The 20,959-nt window shown below is 37.1% G+C and overlaps 1 protein-coding gene across 1 annotated transcript in view; it reads right to left on the reverse strand.

Moving 5' to 3' along the window:
- LOC134754900 (2-Hydroxyacid oxidase 1) overlaps positions 1–20,826 on the reverse strand; it is a 67,070-nt gene extending 46,244 nt beyond the window's left edge. Inside the window, exons 1-2 of the mRNA XM_063691372.1 lie at positions 20,612–20,826; positions 10,210–10,361 (exon numbers count right to left, since the gene is read on the reverse strand). Of these exons, the coding sequence (XP_063547442.1) occupies positions 10,210–10,361; positions 20,612–20,745 (286 nt within the window). The 5' untranslated portion in view covers positions 20,746–20,826. The remainder of the gene's footprint in view (positions 1–10,209; positions 10,362–20,611) is intronic.
- Positions 20,827–20,959: the final 133 nt, after the last annotated feature.

Genomic DNA, 20,959 nt, shown 5'->3' on the forward strand with positions numbered 1-20,959 from the left:
GTATGGAATTAGCACTATCCTTACTTATTTCTGTATGGTGGAGATGAGCTCGGGTAAGAACCAATAGCCAAGCAAGTATTTTAAAGAGCGAGGTCGAAGGTGGACTTTTGCATACTGCTGAAGGCCGATAACGCGACCGATCGGAGCGCATTTCCGTGCGAGGCCAAGTATGGATCTCTGGGACTGGACCGTGTCGTATGCGTAATTCTTAGACCGTAGTTTGACTGCTGATCCTTGTAGTGGTGTTCCTAGGATTTAAGACTCGATGTTGCCAGGCTGAGATGTGGTGCCTTTTCCACCACCAGCTTCCTGGATTTCCTCCTTACAATTCTCATACGTGCGCCGTCGAAAATATCACACCCTTTTCACAATATTTATTTGTGCAACAAGAGAGGAGTTGGTTTATCTTGCGAGTGTTTATTTTGAGTCCCGAGAAAGCGAAAGATTCTATAATTGAATCACGAGCGAAGCGAGTGATTCTAAGGTAGAATATTGAGCGTAGCGAGGGACTCAAAAACACGAGATGTAAAATAACTTTGCTCTCGTGTTGCACACATAATTTTTCACCTCTGTAGTGAGAACATATCAAAGGTTAAAATGTATTTCGAATTACACAGAATAAACAGAAAAAAAAGTATTATAATATGTACGATACGATACGATACGATACGATACGGGACGGGACCGGACCGGACCGGACCGGACCGGACCGTACCGTACCGTACCATAAAAAAAATGTAATAAAAGTATGAAGTTCATGGCCTTCACTAAATTAAAAAGCTACATTGTTTCACTCCCTGGAGTGAGGAAAGTCGCACTTTCCTCACTCAAGGGAGTGACGAAATTAGGCTTGTTCGAGCTGCTGAGGTGAAAAAGGCAGTAGCAGGATAAGGGAAGAAAAAATGCCCTTTTATGATTAAGAGCTGTTTTTTTCTATAGTTACTTATATCTAGTAGTACATATCAATCGATCAGGTTTATTTTTAGGATCAAATGTCTATATGGGACCCATTGCATTAAAGCAATACAAAAGTCAGAAATGATAGTCAAAGCCCGACAGTCGTACTTCACTCGCAAAACACTTCTAACAAAACGATAAGTGAAAGTGACGTCAAGTTCACAGAGCCCATTTTGAATGTATGGACAAAATAAGAAAATTACGTTTTTGTCGGTGAAATATTGCGTTTATGTATATAGTTGCTGTACAATATCTTTTTGGATAAAATGCAAGGAATCGAATGGTACCCTTATTTTTTTCCTTTTTGGAAGTTGAAAAATTACTTCAATTTTGAAACGTGCAAGTCCTGTATTTTTGTAGTATTTCCATATATTATTTTAATATCTACATTATTGTGATAAATTACTCATTTGCTATCTATGTTACTAGATTTTGTTATATAATTCAACATGTGTCATCATCCCTATTGTGCAAAGTTTTGTAGAAAAATTCCCAGTGTTCAGCCAGGAAAAAATAAAATCCGAATTTATGAAATATGACTGTTCTCTAAAACTATTAAACTTATTCGTACCATTTTTTTATTTTATTTTCTTCAATTAAATAGTATATATGTCCTATTTTTAATAATAGGCATGATGACAGATTTTGAAAAACTGTCCTGTAATGTTAAGAATCATAAATAATTTACTATGAATAACACATTTCTGCATTTAATAAAGGTTTAGTAGGTAAAAACTACATTTTAGTTTTTAGATTTTAAATTCGCTCCAAAACGCTTGTAAGTGTCATGGCGTCCCTAGTGACGTCAAGTTCATATAAACTAAACGCACTTACTAGGCGTTCCTTAGACGCTTATTTAATAATTTGTTTATTTCGTATTATTAAATATGAATACCAAAGTGTATAAATGTTGTGCGGTTCCTCAGTATACATCAAAAACAATTCCTAATAAACCAAACAAAAGACTAAAATATAAGCTTGAGCAACCTGTCCCAAATCTAGAAATATATCGCAAAAGCCCTCAGTATGCAGCAGTAAAATATTATAATCACATCCCAAACCATATAAAAGCAGAGGACAGAGACGCGACATACGAAAAAAAGTTGAAATCATTCCTTGCAGAAAAAGCATACTACTCAGCCACAGAACTCCTAGATGATATTTTTCATAAGTAATTAATATAATTTTGATATACCGCTATTATAATGTTTATGTTCCAAAGTTAGTACGTAAGTAAACTTATTAATACTTAGCTTAAGAAAATGTTTGCAACACCCTTCTGGGGTCCATGTGATACTTATATACTCTGTATTTTTTTTTTGTAACAACTTTTTACCATGGTGCAATAAACGATATTATGATTATGATTATTTGTGCATGTTCCACACAATAAAACAACACGTACCAAGTAGCTTAAACTTGCAAGGCGAGACAATGGCCGTATTGCCTAAGACTCATCTTTATTTTTGAGAAGATTATTACGATGTGAGTATTTAATTAGGGCAAACGAAGCGAGCCCTATCACTATTCGACAATCTATGCCATGCATTCTTGTGGTACACTTTACGGAAAAACTATCCATCTATTAGCTTTGAGATTTAACATAATAATTTAAATTCATGTCTAGATGTGTTATCAAACATAAAAATAACATTTTATAAACATAAAAAATATAATAAAGGAATAATACTTTGTATTACTACTAACGCCATCTGTTAGAAAAATAATGAATTAACATTCGTGCTAATGTTTCTTTATTTTTCTAACAGATGGCGTTAGTAGTAAAAAAACGGACAAAGGCGGATAAATGCGAGTCGGACTCGCCCACCGAGGGTTCCGTACTCTTTAGTATTTGTTATAGCGGCAACAAAAATACATCATCTGTAAAAATTAAACGGTTCATGAGATACAGCCTGGTGACAGATAGACAAACGGACGGACAGAGGAGTCTTAGTAATAGGGTCCCGTTTTTACCCTTTGGGTACGGAACCCTAAAAAAGGCAGAACAAAATAAAAGCTGTTACAGGCGTATCGGACAGCGACCGTGGTCCGTTCAGTATATTTCTTTCTAACTCTCAGCTGCGTCGGTTCTCGAAACAAACGTAGTTACGCTCTCATTTTTAAACGATTAGCTAGATTTCTCTGAATTACTCTGAAACTTTGTACTTACAATAGAATATGCCTGTAATTAGTTTATGTAGTCGGATACCATAGTTAAAAAATACAGCGCATTTGTTTTTTTTTCTAAACTTGTTTATGCTCTATTTCGTTTGTTTTATAAGCTGGAGCTATATTAACTATAGTTTGTCAAAGGACTGTCTCAATTCAAACATAGACAGATAATCATACTATCTTTGTCTTACACTAGTACTAGCACCCAAAAGAAAAAGATGAGTAGATATAGTGTTTTCTGTTCTTATTTACTGACAATTTGGTTTGGCCAACTATATCTTGTCATTGTATGTGTAACACGTAGTTTTAAAATGAGAACGAAACTCGTTTGTATGGGAAGGTGAAATTCGACCGAACTTGCTGTCTCTCTATCACTCTTTCATATTAGTGCGACAGTGAAGCTGCGTTTCCTTCGCTACGGATCGGAAACGATAGGCATGTGGGCTACACCCTGGTTACAATAATAAACAAAATCGTTGAATATTTAAATGTTGTTAAAGGCGTTATATTTTTTGGCATGAAATAGAAAGACTATTCTATTGGAGCGTCAGTCATCATGAGGTACCTATCTATCATCTAAGGTATCTGAGTCATGGGTGTTTTGTATGTATTTAAGTATTTATATGTAAGTATAAGTATATATCGTTGTCTGAGTACCCATAACACAAGCCTCCTTTGGCTTACCGTGGGAGTTAGTCAATCTGTGTAAGAATGTCCTATAATATTTATTTATTTATTTATTTATTTTTATAAGTACCTTTAACAGAAGCATAGAAAACTGCTGTCTAAATGCGAATACTTACAGAATAACTTGGTGAAAACATAAAAAAAATTAATTATATTAATGCTTTCACCCGTCGCTTCTCGACACTTAGGAAGCTTACGTGAAGCCGAAGCCAACACGTAGAAGCCCTTTGACACTTACACCGAGCGGTTGCTGGCAAAGTGGTACCTTTTGATTGAGAACTCCATAAATATATATTTTATTCTGTTTTTAGTATTTGTTGTTATAGCGGCATAGCTGTCTAGCTATCACGGTTCATGACGATATCTCATGAGATACAGCCTGGTGACAGACGGACAGACAGAGACACGGACGGATAGCGGAGTCTTAGTAATAGAGTCCCGTTTTTACCCTTTGGGTACGGAACCTTAAAAAGGAAAACCTCAACGTCATCGTCGCGTCGTCGTATCAGGCTGTCAAGGAGAAGGCAGAGAACCGACATGCATGGAAATCGCTTCATCGACAAGTTTAACTCTTAAATATATGATGATGAGGAAGAAAAACTCCGCGAGCCCTTAAAAAGCTCTGCTTTTTGCTAGTTTATTTATTAGTTTCTATACCTAACAGCATCTATCTTCTTCTTCTTTGAGGCTTTGGTTCTATCTTGTTTGAGGCGTAACTTTAATATAAAAGTTGCATAAGAGTAGGTTTTTGAGGTTGGGTTTTAAATTACACCAGTGTTGTCTTTAATAGATACCTAATAACATTCTAATATTAACCTGCTATGGAATACACATAAAGAGCGATTTTACAGGATTTGGATTTAGTTAATTACTTAAATTAGTATGATTTTTATATAATTATAAATATTGTTTATCGTACTTACAAGGAACTTTTGACATAATCGCACTTAAACTATCGTGAGACATATTTCAAAATATTTATCAGTACGGTTTTTACTCACTATTATTTTTAGTCGCTTTTGGCGACATGTTTCGGATTCTTTGGGAATCCATCCTCAGGCACGAGTGTCCGCGGCGGTTGTACGTCGTGCACTGCCCGCGCCGCCCGCCTCGTCGCTCGTTGCGCACGCGCTGATGGGGCGGGGTCGGGGGGCGCGGGGCAGTCCGCAGATGGAGTCGTCAACTGAAGGTCTGGTAGGGCGGCTGTATCGAACGAAGTCAAGCACACTGCACTCACTATGTCCCCGCGATCGTCACAACACACTTGCCGCTTGACCCTAGGTATTATAGGCTTCCATGCAGGTGGCAACATCCAGCCTCCGTCCCGATTAAAATTAGGGCGGCGAGCAATTTCAATCGCCTGGCGAATCTTACGCGGCACAAAACATTTCTCCCGTACCAGTAATCTCGCTTTATCGAAACGAATGAAACGGGACGCGCCTATATCGTTCGCATGCTCTGCCACCGCTGAGTTCCTGGTGTCCATGTTCTTTACGCTGCGTATGTGTTCCGACAACCTAGTGGAGACATTCCTTCCGGTCTCACCGACATACGCCCTACCACAATCGCAAGGTATCTCGTATACCCCCGGGCTCCCCAGCGGGTCCTTGTCCTTTGGAGAGCGCAGCAACTGCCTGACTTTGGTATGGGGTCGGAAGATTGTCCTAATGCTAAAACTTCGGCGTAATAGGCGTCCAATTCTATCCGTTATCCCCTTAATAAAAGGCAAGACGACAGGTGCTCTCTCGACCGTTTGTACTTGCCGTAATGTACCCGTACTTGCTGCTCGCTGACTCTGTCTCCAATTGTACCCATTGCTCTCTAATACCTGCCTTACATGCTGCAGCTCCTCTTGCACGTACTGCGGGTCACATAGCCGTAAAGCCCTATTGATGAGCGCGCGTGGAACCGAAGACAAATGTGCGGGGTGATGGTGTGAGTCAGCTTGCAGGTACCGCTCAGTGTGTGTGGGCTTCCGATACACTTTATGAGTCAACCGGCCATGCTCGTCCCGCTGCACCAAGACATCCAGAAACGGGAGTGCCCCATTGCACTCCCTCTCAATGGTGAACTTAATCTTGGCATGCCGCGCGTTCAGATGTTCGAGTAACGGGTCCAGATCTTTGTGTGGCACTACAGCAAACACGTCGTCCACATATCGCAGCCACAGTCTGGGTCTATGTGGGCAACTCTCCAAAGCCCTTTGCTCAAAATCCTCTATAAAAATATTGGCCACCACTGGTGCTATCGGAGAACCCATTGCTACCCCTTCTATTTGCAGGTAGTGTTCCCCCCGCCACACAAAATATCCACTGGTGAGGCAAAACTCGATCAGCCTCATGTACTCGGCGATTAAAGTCGTCGCGGCTTGCCATTCGTTTTATAATCTCAATCGTTTCCGCTACCGGCACATAAAAAAAACACACACACGGCACATAAAATAAAAGCGACTAAAAATAATAGTGAGTAAAAACCGCACTGATAAATATTTTGAACTTTTGACATTTCTAAATTCTGCTGAACAAAAGTCTTCGTTTGATTGTAAAAACTCTCCAAGCATCATCACATCGATTCTAGGCAAATTAGCATTGTTTGCCTTAGTAAATCCTTGTTCCATGATTCAAGTTATTATTATTAGTTAATATTCGGTTTAAACTACTTAAATTGAATCCGTGAATCGTAAATAAAATAGCAGGAGAACTATAGGTGAACCAGTACTTTCAGTACTTTGGACATTTGTTTACATGAACGTGACGTCATTCGCTCTGATTAGTGTTCACCGAATCATGGCGGACTTGCGTATTTTGTAATTTTATTTTAACAAAACATTTACCAATCTCGCCAAATATAAAAAATTAATGCGTTTTTCGTATTCTACGACTAGTTTCATTAAATAAATATAATATTTTAGTGACTTATAACTACTGTCATCATGCTTATTCTGTAAAAAACACGTAGGGTAACTTGTTGATCAATGAAACACCAAAAGTTCAAACCTTCCTATCTCTCGGGTTTTAATGTAATAAGGGCGGGCAAAAAACGCCATAATTTACGTTTCATGTATGAGAGCACTGTTTAATTTTTAATTTATTTTAATTTTTATGAATGTATGTTAAAGCAGCAATAGAAAAACAACTTCTGTGATAATTTGAACATTCTAGCTATTGCTGATACGCAGACAGCCGGATGGACAGCGGAAGCTTAGAAGCAGGGTTCTGTTTGATATCCTTTGGGAACTCGACTCTAAAAAATATCTAGTTGAATTCCTTGACCCCAAATATGTATATTTAGACACTAAGTTTGTGATTCTATGTTATTTAGAACTCGAGATATTAATGATATACGTATAATCCAAAACAGCCGCCATATTCCTATCCTAGTTCCTATCAAAAACTTAAAGCTATGGACCTAACAAGTGCCTGAAAAAAAATTGGTGCTTTTGTCCAGCGTGTCCACATTTACGACAATTTGTTCGAGCACTCTGCCCCACTATAATGTCCTAGACGACATGAGCGAAAAGTAACCTAAAGCCTGTTCGGCCACTCTAGTAATAATAATACATCTGTGAAAATTTCAACTGTCTAGCTATATCATGGTTCATGAGCTACAGCCTGGTGACAGACAGACGGACAGCGGAGTCATAGTAATAGGGTCCCGTTTTTACCCTTTGGGTACGGAAGCCTAAAAAAAACAAAAGTGACAATAGTACATTTCGATGCTAGTGCGGAAAGTATGTCATTACCTCACGAGTACCGAGATATTTTGCCACGAGCCGTAGGCGAGTGGCAAGACTCGGGACGAGTGAAGAATGTCATATCCGCACGTGTATCGAAGGACGTTTTTTAATACAGTTGCGAAAAAATACGAAAAGCAACAAGTAAGGAATGGAATTCGTTCAGTTCAGTTCAGTTTTTGGTTTTTATGGCATCTGTCCATTGGGACAATTTTGCCAGCATCAAGGTTGTGGGAGCAGAATTTCAGTATCAGAATTTGATCCAGAAACTTTTATATTATTAATTCTGTGACACTGACATCATTAACATTGACATTATGAAGAGGTGTTTTTCTAGCTTTTGTTCGACTAGAATAGATTTTGTTATTATTATTGAACCCACTTCAATGAAAGTTTTTTTTTCAAATGCATGTTCTATAAGACAGAAACAATTGTAAATATTAAAACTTTGTACTATTATTACCTAAATATCGTTATTTACGATTATTTGTGTATCGTATATTTATACAAACAATATCGAATGTTGCCTTTGGAAACTTAAAACATTCTTGCAGTAAGAAAATACGCCTCTTCTTTGACAGGCGTTCCGTTCCATTCAGACAACTTATTAAGAACGGTTTTTCAACATTAAAAAATAAACGTGTTATAATACTTATAATGATGAAGAGGTAAGTAATAAAATATGAAATATGCACATTTTTCGTATTCTTACATTAACAGTAGGTTTTTATGTTGATTACGACATTTAAAGAAAACTAATATTAACACTCATCAATAAGTAGTCATGAATAAAAATAAGTAAAAATTAAAAAAAAATGGAAAAGTAAAAAGCACTAGTTCGCGAAAACCAACTTTCCGCATGCTAAACAGCCACGAAAAGAAGCACTTTTTGAGCAACTGTATTAAAAAATATTTTTATTTATTTATCATAACAATTAAATGGGCTATGCCTGCCAGTGCTTTTTTATTTCCTTACTAAAGAGTTTATGTCATTATCATTACTATAGTTTGTCAAAGGACTGTCTCATTTCAAACATAGACAGAGAGATTCATACTTGTTACTACAAATAAATACAAATACAAATCGTTTATTTACCAAATATTTCACAAATTGACATCACAGATTAAACTTCACAAAAAATTAGATTTTACAATTAAGCTAATATCCATCGGCCCCAAACTAGGCGCAGCCTGTATCTCGGGGACCGGGTAAATAGAATTTACTGAGAAATTTTAACAAAACTGAATATGATGGCCGTTTTTTGAATGAGAGATATCAAATATAAAATTAATTTAACTACAAAATAGTGCATGCAGGAAAATATATGCAAACAAAAAAATATATACAATCAGAATAAAGCATTCAGGAGAGACATGCGTAAGTGGAATTTATATTTAAGGAGTGGTATGTGTGTGTGTGTGAGAGTAGGTATGTGTGTGTTTATGTGTATGTATACGCTACCTACTGACTGACAAATTGGTATTTTAGGAAACTGCAGTAATTTTAAAATGATTTTTAATTAAAGTATGAAAATCAGCGGGATAACCTCTTACTTTTTAATACCAAAGTTCTAAAATTGCCAACAACGGCATTAGGTACTCATTCAGCCAATGAAACTGTTTTAGAGAAATGTAAGTTGGTCAAACCAAATTGTCATTAAATAAGAACTATGTAAAGAAATATATTCATCCTTTTCTCTTGGGTGCTAGTACTAGTGTAAGACAAAGATAGTATGATTCTCTCTGTCTATTATGTTTGAAATGAGACAGTCCTTTGACAAACTATAAATATTAAATAATAATTGAATGAGTAAATTAATAAATTTTTACCTTACATTTTACTTTACTTACATGAATAATGCAAAATATGTATCTTAATAAACCCATTTAATGTCGTAATAACTGTGGCTGTACCTACACTCAGCGTCAAATACTTTGTAGCAACCAAAGTATAGTTAGTCAAGCAAATCTTGTCCGTAGAAAAAGGCGGCAAATTTAAAAAATGTAGGTGCGAAGGGTTATCGTCCCATAGTAAATTTTAATTTCGCGCCTTTTTCTACTGACAAGATTTGCTTAACCAACTATAGTCAAATAGTTTGGTACACAGAAATACATCATCTGTGAAAATTTCAACGGTCTAGCTATCACGGTTCGTGAGATACAGCCTGGTTAGTGGTGACAGACGGACAGCGAAGTCTTAGTAATATTACTATCCTATATAGGGTCCCGTTTTTACCCTTTGGGTACGGAACCCTAAAAATGTTTGTTGAATATCCCTATTCGGTTTGAAAGACCTATCCAACGATACCCCACTGTAGGATTAAAGCGAAAAAAAATTTCACCCCCATACTTTACGTGGTAACCTAAGAAATTTTTTTTTTACATTTTATTGTAAGACTGTCGGATTTATTGATTTGTATATCCGTGCCTAATTGCAGGTTTCTAGCACTAACGATCACGGAGCAAAGCCTCGGACAGACAGGCAGAAGGGTTCCTACTTGACTAGGTAAGTAAGTAAGTAATCGTTTATTGCAAACCATGGTACAAAATACAATAGATGTTACAATGGAAAAAGACTACCAATCTGCTTGCGAAGAAACTATAAAATATGTGCATTAAGAAAGGATTTACCCTCCTAGCATTACATTCTTTGGACATACCGCATACATTAGCCAGTTCGCCATCAGGATGAGCCATGCGCTGCATAGCCGTTGGCGATATGCCGATTGGCATAGACACTTTATGCCCCAGCACTGTAGTATTTAGGCAGGTATTCCCAACACCAACTAAGCACTTTGGCAGTATTCGTAATCTACAAAAAAACAATAAACCTACATTATCAGGATGCTATAAAGGTAGAAGAGCCGGCAGTAAAATTTCGAACCAACGTGATACCGCGATGAGATGCACAATGGTTTCCCATATAAGTGATGCTAAGTCCGAATTTGATAGTCTGCCACGGCGGAACTTGCCGGAAGTACAAAAAAGATAGCCACTTCCGGTGCGAAAAAGGGGGGTCATTTAACCCATCTGATACTGTATTAATAGCTATGGCATCAGTTAGAAATTTACTGGTAGATACAGAAAAGCGAAATCTGCCAGTATGATTCCTGCCGGAAGTGCTTGGCAGACGCTCTCAAAGGTGACCATCGGGACCCCTAAATTAACCCATCTGATACCAGCATGAAACCAATTCCAGTCGGTAGATATGAACCTTCTCTTCAGGAATATATAATATAAATTAATTTTAACAAGCAGAAACGTCTGCGATCGATGCTATTAAGCTTAGAATAAATTTAAAAGTGGAAAAATTACTGCTTTGGGTGAGTCTTGAACTCACGGCCTCTGGATAAAGTTTTCTGCCGAAACACCTTGACATACGAGATTATGTAAGCAACGTCCGTGGAACCCGTATTTTGGAATTGTACAGATTACAGACATCATTTTAATTATTGCAGGCTTATGATTTATTACCTAATGCTTATATTTGTATATTTTTTATGTTATTAATAACATATATTTCAAATTTATTAATATACACAATATAATTTGGGCATTAATTTAATACCTGCTTACGGCTTTGTACTTCTTTGTTTGCCTTATAAAGGTGCTAACAAATTAGCTACCGATATCTTTACAGTTGATAGTACTCGGCTCCTGAAGTATATGTAAGTATGAAACATAGGTTTTACGATGTTATTTTGAGAAAATTGGAAAACAAATTTGCTTTGTAAAAAAACTCTGTTAATGAGATAATTAAATGAGACCTCATTGAACAGATTCTAAAACCTCTTTTAAATATAAAACTTAACTGGCCACTTCACGTTGATAAATCAAATGACACGTTGACAATAACATTTAAGACAAACAAGCAGTTAAATATATGATGATTATTTTTTAGATAGAATTATAGTTTATTTATTTTGTTCGGTAAATAAAATAAAAATTATGAGAAATTTTCTTAATTTCTATTAAAAGTTAATATATAATAATAATAATAATATATTTATTGCTTTCACATTGGTAAAATTACAGATGTTCTTAATCGATAATGTATCACAACATGACACCCTGTAAGGGTATTGCAATTTTATCTATCTACTCTAAACTAATACATATGTAAATTAAACACAGAGATAACATTACACAAAAGTTATACCTACCTAAGCTATGTGTATTACTTATATGTCTATTTATGGTATTTATTACAATCAATCAAGTTAATTATTCTAGTGTAAAGTTAATTATTCTAGTGTAAATTGTTCTATTTTTAACGGGCAAAGTCGACTTTGCCGTCCATTTTGAGACAAGGTATTTTATTGGGCAAGAATTATTATTCAAGTCAATTAATTTAACTAAACGTGTCATAACTTACAGACTAAATGAAATCGGTTAAAAGCCAGAACGGTGAGGAACAGATCTAGGCAGTTTTCTATTCGGTTGGTTAACGGATAAATGTTTTAAATATAAAAACTCATTAATTACATTTTTTTAAATTTATTACTGTATTTTACGTATTAAGCGTTTATTTTTTCTACGGATCAATAAATAAATAATAAATATTGGGAGTATTATGGGTACTAGGCGAGGATATACATACATACTTATATAGATAAATATATACTTAAATATATAGATAACAACCATGACTTAGGAATATAGTTATTTGTGCAACAAGAATGTTGGTTTTTCTTGCGAGTGTTTATTTTGAGTCCTGAGAAAGCGAAAGATCCTATAATTGAATCACGAGCGAAGCGAGTGATTCTAAGGTAGAATCTTGAGCGTAGCGAGGGACTCAAAAACACGAGATGTAAAATAACTTTGCTCTCGTGTTGCACCCATAATTTTTCACCTCAGTAGTGAGAACATATTAAAGGTTAAAATGTATTTCGAATTACACAGAATAAACAGGAAAAAAAAGTATTATAATATGTACGATACGATAAGATACGATACGAGACCGGACCGGACCGGACCGTACCGTAGTATGAAGTTCATGGCCTTCACTAAATTAAAAAGCTACATTGTTTCACTCCCTGGAGCATGGGCGTAGCCACGGTGGGGCAAGGTGGGGCAGTTGCCCCACCCTGATCTCTGACCGCTTCTGGTCTCTGACCGGAAAATTAAATATTAATTTAGGTAATTTAAAAATTACTCCGCGATTCGAGCGCGCATGCACAGAGATCGTGTCTTTTATAGTTTATAGTTTTTTGTCTATTAGAGTTATTTGCGATATCCGGACAAAGTTAAGGCCAGTCCAGACGGGAGCAATTTTTCGCCAATCTGATTAAATTGTCTGATGAAATCAGGTGGTGCGGACGCAAACGCCAATATGGCTCGCTGATTTCGACCACCGATTATGACCGATATTACTGAAAAAATTGAGGTGCATACACAAGAATACCAATTTTTGACGCTAGTATTCGCGTTTGGGGGCATTTGTTCAATTTAGAACGCTCAAATATTTAAAAAATAAAAAACATTTAAACGATTAAAAAATGCCCCCCAAATACTAACGTCACAAATTGGTTTTCCTGCGTCCGCACCCCATTTTATCGGTAATATCGGTCATAATCGGCAAGCCAAATTGGCGTTTGCAAGGCCTGATTTGACCGGACAATTTAATCAGATTAGGGAAAAATTGTCTCCGTCTGGACAGGCCTGAAGTTAGATTATTTACAGGCTTTTTTTCTTCCTTGTTAGTACCTATTAATTATTAAATCTACCCTAGTCTTGTGCTATTCTCACAACTACAAGATAGTAAGGAAAAAAAATGTTTCTGTTACTACTGCACTCAACCCCTGGTTTACCAATAAAAATAAACCAGGGTTCGAAACAAAACAGCCTACGTACACTAAAACTAATAATTGAAATACTCCATAAAAGTATCGACTCGAAAAAAAATCTTTGAATCTTTGATTTGCCTTATGGGAATATAGTTCAGATCCGGAAACCGCTTTCAACTTTTAGTATGTTATTTAGTATTGGGTTTCCAAAATTGCCGGGAGACAGCGGCGCCGGCCATCTACTTCAGCGGAATGACTCCCGCCTCTTTGCGAATATTCCATATTGCTCCCAAACTGCATTGCACATACACATGTGGGGTATTAAATGAAAGCCAATTAAATATGCTATATTTAATTTCTACACTGTAGTAGTTTAAGAGCAATTTACAAAAGAAATTAAAATGACGTAAAAAAAAATCGATTATTTGGGTTTTACAACCAAACCAAAAGTCGGACGTTAAAGCGATGAACTACAATATTAAAGATGATGTCTCAAGCCATACACAGATATCAAAAAATCAAAATCAGACCAAAAATGAAAAAAAAATTGTACCAAAATATAGGTATTTGCCAGAACAACTGCATTAAAGTATAAAAAAATCTAAATTGGTCATTTTCAAGTTTTGGAGACCCAATACCATGCCCAACAACATACTAAAAGTTGATGGCGGTTTCCGGATCTGAACTATCTCTTCGACCGTTTCCTATAAGGTAGTACTATTTATCCGCTCCTCTTTCCCCTAACATGTATTTAAATATGGATTAATGATTTTTTTTATTTGCAATAATTATTTTTATGATTTTGACCCATGTTCTTTCACTGATATGCGTTAAAATTGTTAACTAACAAACGAAATCGTCAACGCCATCTATACGACAGTAGGCCAAAGCTAGTAGCGCCCTCTGAGCGAGAATCAAATTTTCTTGATTTTCGAGGCACGTTTTTTCCTTAGACTGTATCCATCTATTACGGAGTTATATCTATCTTTGTTAGGGCTAAGATAGATATAACTCCGTAATAGATGGACTCACTCTCCTGTAGATCGAAAATATTCGAGCGGTTTAACCGTACCCTGTATGGTAACAGGGTACGGTTGAAACAGCCTCCCCTACTTCTGCCCCACCCCTTAAAAAATGCTGGCTACGCCCATGCCCTGGAGTGAGGAAAGTCGCACTTTCCTCACTCCAGGGAGTGACGAAAGTAGGCTTGTTCGAGCTGCTGAGGTGAAAAATATATGTTATCATCACACAAATATATGCCCTTATCGGAATTAGACCCAAGACCATCGGCTTTGCAGGCAGTAAGTAGGCCAGACCGGTCGTCAATAGATTAGTTATCTCAATTTGTAGTGTTATACAATGACTAAATGACCAAATGATCTTGTTTGCGGACGATTCGACAATGATAATAAAAGGTGACAAAAATAAGGACTGAAAATACTATTAATAATTCGCTTAAAACTGTTATAGACTGGATGGGTGAAAACAACCTAGTAGTAAATTTAGGAAAAAGTCAGGGTCCTCGGATGATGTTGTGGTCAAATATAAAGAAGAAAATATAGAACACGTAAATGAAATTAAATTTCTTGGCATTCAAATAGATAGTAATGTGGGATGGAGAGGGCACATATGTAATCTGTGTAAAAAAATAAACCAGTATGTCTATGTCATAAGAAGACTGACAGAAACGGTTTCGCAGCAGTCAGCTCTCACTGCTTATCACGCTTATGTATCCTCTAATCTCAGATACGGAATTATACACTGGGGCAATGCTGCTGATTGTGATATCATGCCTTTATTTAAAGCCCAAAAGAAAATTGTACGAGCTATGTTTAAAGTTAACCAAATGACAAGCTGTAGACCTTTGTTTAAGAAATTAGGCCTGTTACCACTCCATTCTATGTATATTTACGAAGCATGTGTATTTGTAAAACAATATATGGACCGATTTACTGTACATGTAAATACTCATCCTCGCCCAGCTACAAATACGCTAAAAATTCTTCCCCCAGGAAATTGTATTTCAAAAACAAGCTTTTATACAAATACCATCTACACAATGGCCCCTAAATTGTTTAACAAATTACCGGATCTGCTCAGAAATGAACAGCTGTCGACATTTAAGATTAGGTTAAAAAAAATATTAAAAGATAAATGTTATTACAATATTGATGAATTTCTGATGGACACTTTGACAAATGAATGATTGACTTATATAATTACCCATTAATCATTATTTATTTTAAATTATTAATTACAACTTATTGATTATTTTTATTTTAAATAAAGTGACATTTCTAATAATATTGCATGCGCTAGGTAACCAAAATCATTGTATGTAGAAGAACAAATTGTTTATAACACCTGTATTCATTACCTGTAATGCACAATTGATGAATAAATGATTCTAAATGATTCTATAAAACAACACCCTGAATGTTAAACTACGTAATTTTTGCGTCATCGTCAAGAAATGTAGGGGAGGGGGTAGGGGATTCGATTCGATTCGCCTCGGCGAGTCTAGTGGACGCCAGCCTTTACTAGGATCTCTCGTTAGATAATTAAACTATAAAATAAATTAAAATGGCCAAAAGTGCCTTCTCTCCATCTCGCCCCCTAGGTATGGTAAGATGGGGAACCCCTACGGGACAAGATAAGAATGATTCATAGAAATATTATATTTAGGGCCTAAACAAAACTTAAATTTTTGGCCATTGGAACCATCGTCTGATAACTTCTCACGAACTGTTTTACTTTTATTTCTTAAGTCCTCTGAGGGACAGAAAATGTGTTTACAGCTAACATGTACCCCATCTTCCCTTTATAACAGCATCCACCGCTTTTTTCTTGGCCTCTAACCACTCTCCTCTATTTGACTTTCTTTTATACTTTTTCACCGTTCTACAAGAGAAGAATAAATAAATTCAAATCCGCAATTCTTCATCAGTTTATCACTAAAACTACGGCCGTCAAGATGTACCCCATCTTGCCCCATGTGCCTAATTAAATTCGAGTTTTTTGTAAAAAAAAACCGTACTTGAATCCAAACAAGTCCTTAGCTGTTGGCGTGACTGCTGGGCCATAGGAATAAATTAACATTATATATGTGCTAGTGATAATAAGGCAACTAACGCAAACCAAATAAAACACAAAAACCGGCCAAGTGCGAGTCGGGCTCGCGCACGTAGGGTTCCGTACCATAATACCATTACGCAAAAAACGGCAAAAAATCACGTTTGTTGTATGGGAACCCCACTTCTTCTTTGTCCGTCCCTGCTCCCGTTATCAGGGGTCGGGTCTCCTCACATTTCTGCGCCAGGCCCGTCGGTCCTGGATTGTCGGTTTTGGCAATTGGGTTTTCTTGAGGTCTCTCTCTATGTTAGACCACCAGGTCAATGGCGGGCGGCCGATACCTTTCTTACGTTCTGGTAAGTTTAGAGCGATTTTTACCACATGGTCTTCACTGCGTCTCATTACATGGCCATACCATCTAAGGCGGGACTCTGTCATTTTGTCTGTGATAGGCGCGACCTTAAAACTACCCCGTATGTGCTCGTTGCGCACCCTGTCCATCCTGTATCCTGAGTATGGGAACCCCACTTAAATATTTATTTTATTATGTTTTTAGTTATAGTTTATTGTTATAGCGGCAACAGAAATATATCATCTGTGAAAATTTCATCTGTCTAGCTATCACGGTTGATGAGATACAGCCTGGTGACAGACGGACAGACAGACAGACAGCGAAGTCTTAGTTATAGGGTCCCTTTTTTACCCTTTGGGTACGGAATCCTAAAAATAAAAAGGAATATGGCAAAAACAGTTTTTTTGCAAATAAATAATTAACGACACCATTTGTCTAGCCGGTCACTGTGCGAACTGATTGCCATGATGGCGACGCATTGTCATGCACTAACGGGATTCCGATGGTTGGTCAGTCGTGTCGCCATATAAAGCCGCTACCCCGTCTTACTCGTCTTGTCCCTCTCTCCCCTACATAAGATAGTGATTAGATACATCAAATAGGTGAAAAAACGCCTCAAGCGTAAAAGAAACCACCAAAAATCATTTTATGTCGCATTACAAGCCTGATTTAGCTATGAATATTAATACCCCCTCTAATTAATCATAAAACTTTACGAGCCTGAATTAGTTAAATTATGTTTTATCCTTTTCTTACAAATACATAAGTCAAAATGACAGACAAAAACAAACGATTCATATAGCTAATGCAAAGACTATCAATAATGTTAATCACATTATTTAATTCATTTTAACTTAATTTATTATAAATATATGTTATTAATAACGTAATAATATACAAATATAAGCATAGAGTAATAAATTAATAAGCCTGCCGTATTTGAAATGTCCGTAATATGTACAATTCCAAAATACGGGTATGTCAAGATGTTTCGGCAGAAAAAGCCTTGGCAGATTTATATATTCCTGCCGGGCTAGCACATGATTGGCGCGAGAGTATCTCGCCGCGACATATATTACCCGTCCCCCTTTAATTCATACAGTTAATAAAAGACGGGTAGTCTATCTCGCGGCGAGATACTGTCGCGCCAATCATGTGCTCGGCCTACTGAAGTGAAGGTTCATACCTACCGACTGGAATTGGTTTCATGCTAGTATCAGATGGGTTTATTTAGGGGTCCCGATGGTTACCTTTGAGAGCGTCTGCTAAGCACTTCCGGCAAGAAAAATACTGGCAGACTTCGCTTTTCTGTATCTACCAGTAAATTTCTAACTGCTGCCATAACTATTATTTCGGTATCAGATGGGTTAAATGACCCCCCCTTTTTCGCACCGGAAGTGGCTATCTTTTTTGTACTTTCGGCAAGTTCCGCCGTGGTAGACTATCAAATTCGGACTTAGCATCACTTTTATGGGAAACCATTGTGCATCTCATCGCGGTATCAGGTTGGTTCGAAATTTTACTGCCGGGTCTCCAACCATAAATAAATGGGAAAGAAACTGAGTACATACTTATATTATTTGCACGATAAAGGTACCACCAAAGTATTAAATATGGACACAGACAAAGTGCCGAAAATATGTATACACGACCTTATTGCCCATACATTCGTGTGTAGAGTGTACCGTAGAAAGTTACAACTTTGCCTTTTCAACATAGCTTTGCCCACCGCATCACATTTCAGTAGAAGCGAAATATCATAAAACTAGTAACAGATACACCTCCCTTTCAAAATGTGGTTTATAGCTTATCATATTGCTGGCAACATTGGCCTATTAGTTGACGTGTGCCTAACTTCAGTCACGCGTGAGCCGGCTTCAAGTGAGTACGTGTTTTTTGGCGGGCAAAAAAAGTTAAAAAACTTGTGCGTTTTAACTGTAAATAATATGCAGCTTAGAAACGATGTAGACGAAGTTTCAACACGTTATATGCATTACTTTTGTAATTATGATCGTGGTTTATTCTGGATTCATGACCATAAAGTCGATAATCGTGGAGTTAAGAGACTGTAAGCAAAAGTGGGCAATCTTGAAATTTTTTCATTTTTTTGGCCCGCCTGTTTAAGACCCATTTTCTACAGTACAGAAACTTATTTCGACTATGGTTTGCTCACACACAAAGAAGAGTATGTCAATATGTTATTGCCACAGATAAGTAATGCAATATGGACAAACTTGAAAAAAAAAAGTAAAAGACTGCAAAAAGCGGGCAAAGTTGTACAGTTTTACGGTAGGTTCAATTTTTTTCACTTTGTCCGAGTACATGTACATTGAGACTGTAAAGTCAGCATCATATACCTATCTACCTAACAGCCAAGAATACCTATTGTAACATACCTTTCTTATAATAGGAACAAGGGTGTGATGTGGATACCTATTTTATTATCATCAACAATTTGATTCCGAGTACGTTTTAACAATAGGTAAAAGTTTAATAAGATTTGCAGTAAAATAAATACTTCTTCACAACACGTATAATTTGTAAAGCACTTCCGAACACCACTAAAAAAATCTACACATGGAATTTAAAAAATTAATATAACCAAAACAAATTATTTTTCTGTCGGTCCGCTTTCCGCACTGGCGTGAACTGGTGTACGTGCGAAAGATAACGGCGTATAAATTTAGCTGTAGAAGGAAAGAAATGGATTAATGAGATGGAGATTATGGACGATAATGGCTGTTTCAACGGGTGATAGGTGCCTAAATTTAATGCCGAATATTAGTTTCGCCTGACAATTAGGGGCAATTAGAATTATGAAAATGCCGTAAAGAAATGCGGAATACGGATAACAGCGGCTTTACAGAATTAAAAGAAATATGGCACAAAAAATAACAATGAACAATTATAGGGTTATTAAACAGGAACCGATTCCATAACGTTAAAAAATATTCAAGCTCCGTAGACGATGACAATTTGCTAGTTCCTTTCCAAAGAAAACGTTCGGCCAACCAACGCTGTACCGTGACCTATCGAACCACGCAGTATGCGGGCTCGTGTCCTCCGTGGGTCTGATACCTGACCGCCGGTCGACGACCATCCACTGCCGACTGCCCGTCGGCGGCTGCGCCCCGTCGTTGATACGGCCACCACGCACCACCGGAGCACTGCTCGACGGTGGCATTAAAAAGGTTCTGGTGCAGGCAACTACGACCAACAAGGCCGCGGAACGACGGGAAGAAAAGCGCACTCCAAGTTATTATTGGCAACTTGAGAAGAAAACGTTCCTCTCGATTAAAAGGTTAACTTGACGGAAACAAGGAAAAAAATTAAAAATATTCGCGGACCACAAAAAGATCTTTCCACGTCAATCTCAAAATCCATCCAATCTCAAAGTGCCCCGAAGAAAACAAATTTCTTCTTTCCGAATCAGAATTGAAATTCAAAATTCATCGCAGTTGTAACCTGCCAATATCGAAAATATCTGTCCAAAAAAAGTTCCATGTGTTTTTTAGAGCGCCATCTAAGAGAATTCCGCGCTAACGATAACCCACTAGCCCCCGCATAACAAACAACAAAAAAAACCCGAAGAAATACGCAACCTACGTTGATATGGAAGAAGTTCCAACAACCACCGACAGATGGCAAAAAAATAAAATATGTAGCGAACGCTACAGATTATTCATTCCTAGCTGCAAATACTTGTTGATTGCGAATGCAATATAGAAAGCCGACCAAGCGCATGTCATTAAAAAGTAGAGTAATATCCTGAGCCTACATTATATAAACTTATAAGAGAGCTGTTATTATGAACTGCCCTCTTAAGGTTATCCACGGTTTTTATTTCCTTACCTTTTAAAAGCATCTCTATTTTCAGCTAGACTTTGTTCATCTGTTGCTCCACTTTTATAATAGTCTCCAGTTGATCTCGGTAACATCGACAAAGCAGCTTTTTCCAAGTCTTGGACGCTGATGTACTTTTCCATAGTGGAAATGATTTTCAAATTTAAATCAGGAACTTGTAGCTATTGCAAGTGGAAATAGCAAACTATCGAATTATATTCACACGATATAGTAAAAACAAACAAGATATCAGACGTCGGTCACAGGTCGCGCCCCGCGTATTTCTCTCGCTCGAGTCGCTCAACCGATCATTGGTTGCAAGCGTAATTAAGAGACAATACTTATCTTAAAGATAGT

The sequence above is a fragment of the Cydia strobilella genome, chromosome Z, assembly GCF_947568885.1.
Source record: "Cydia strobilella chromosome Z, ilCydStro3.1, whole genome shotgun sequence".
Classification (NCBI taxonomy): domain Eukaryota; kingdom Metazoa; phylum Arthropoda; class Insecta; order Lepidoptera; family Tortricidae; genus Cydia; species Cydia strobilella.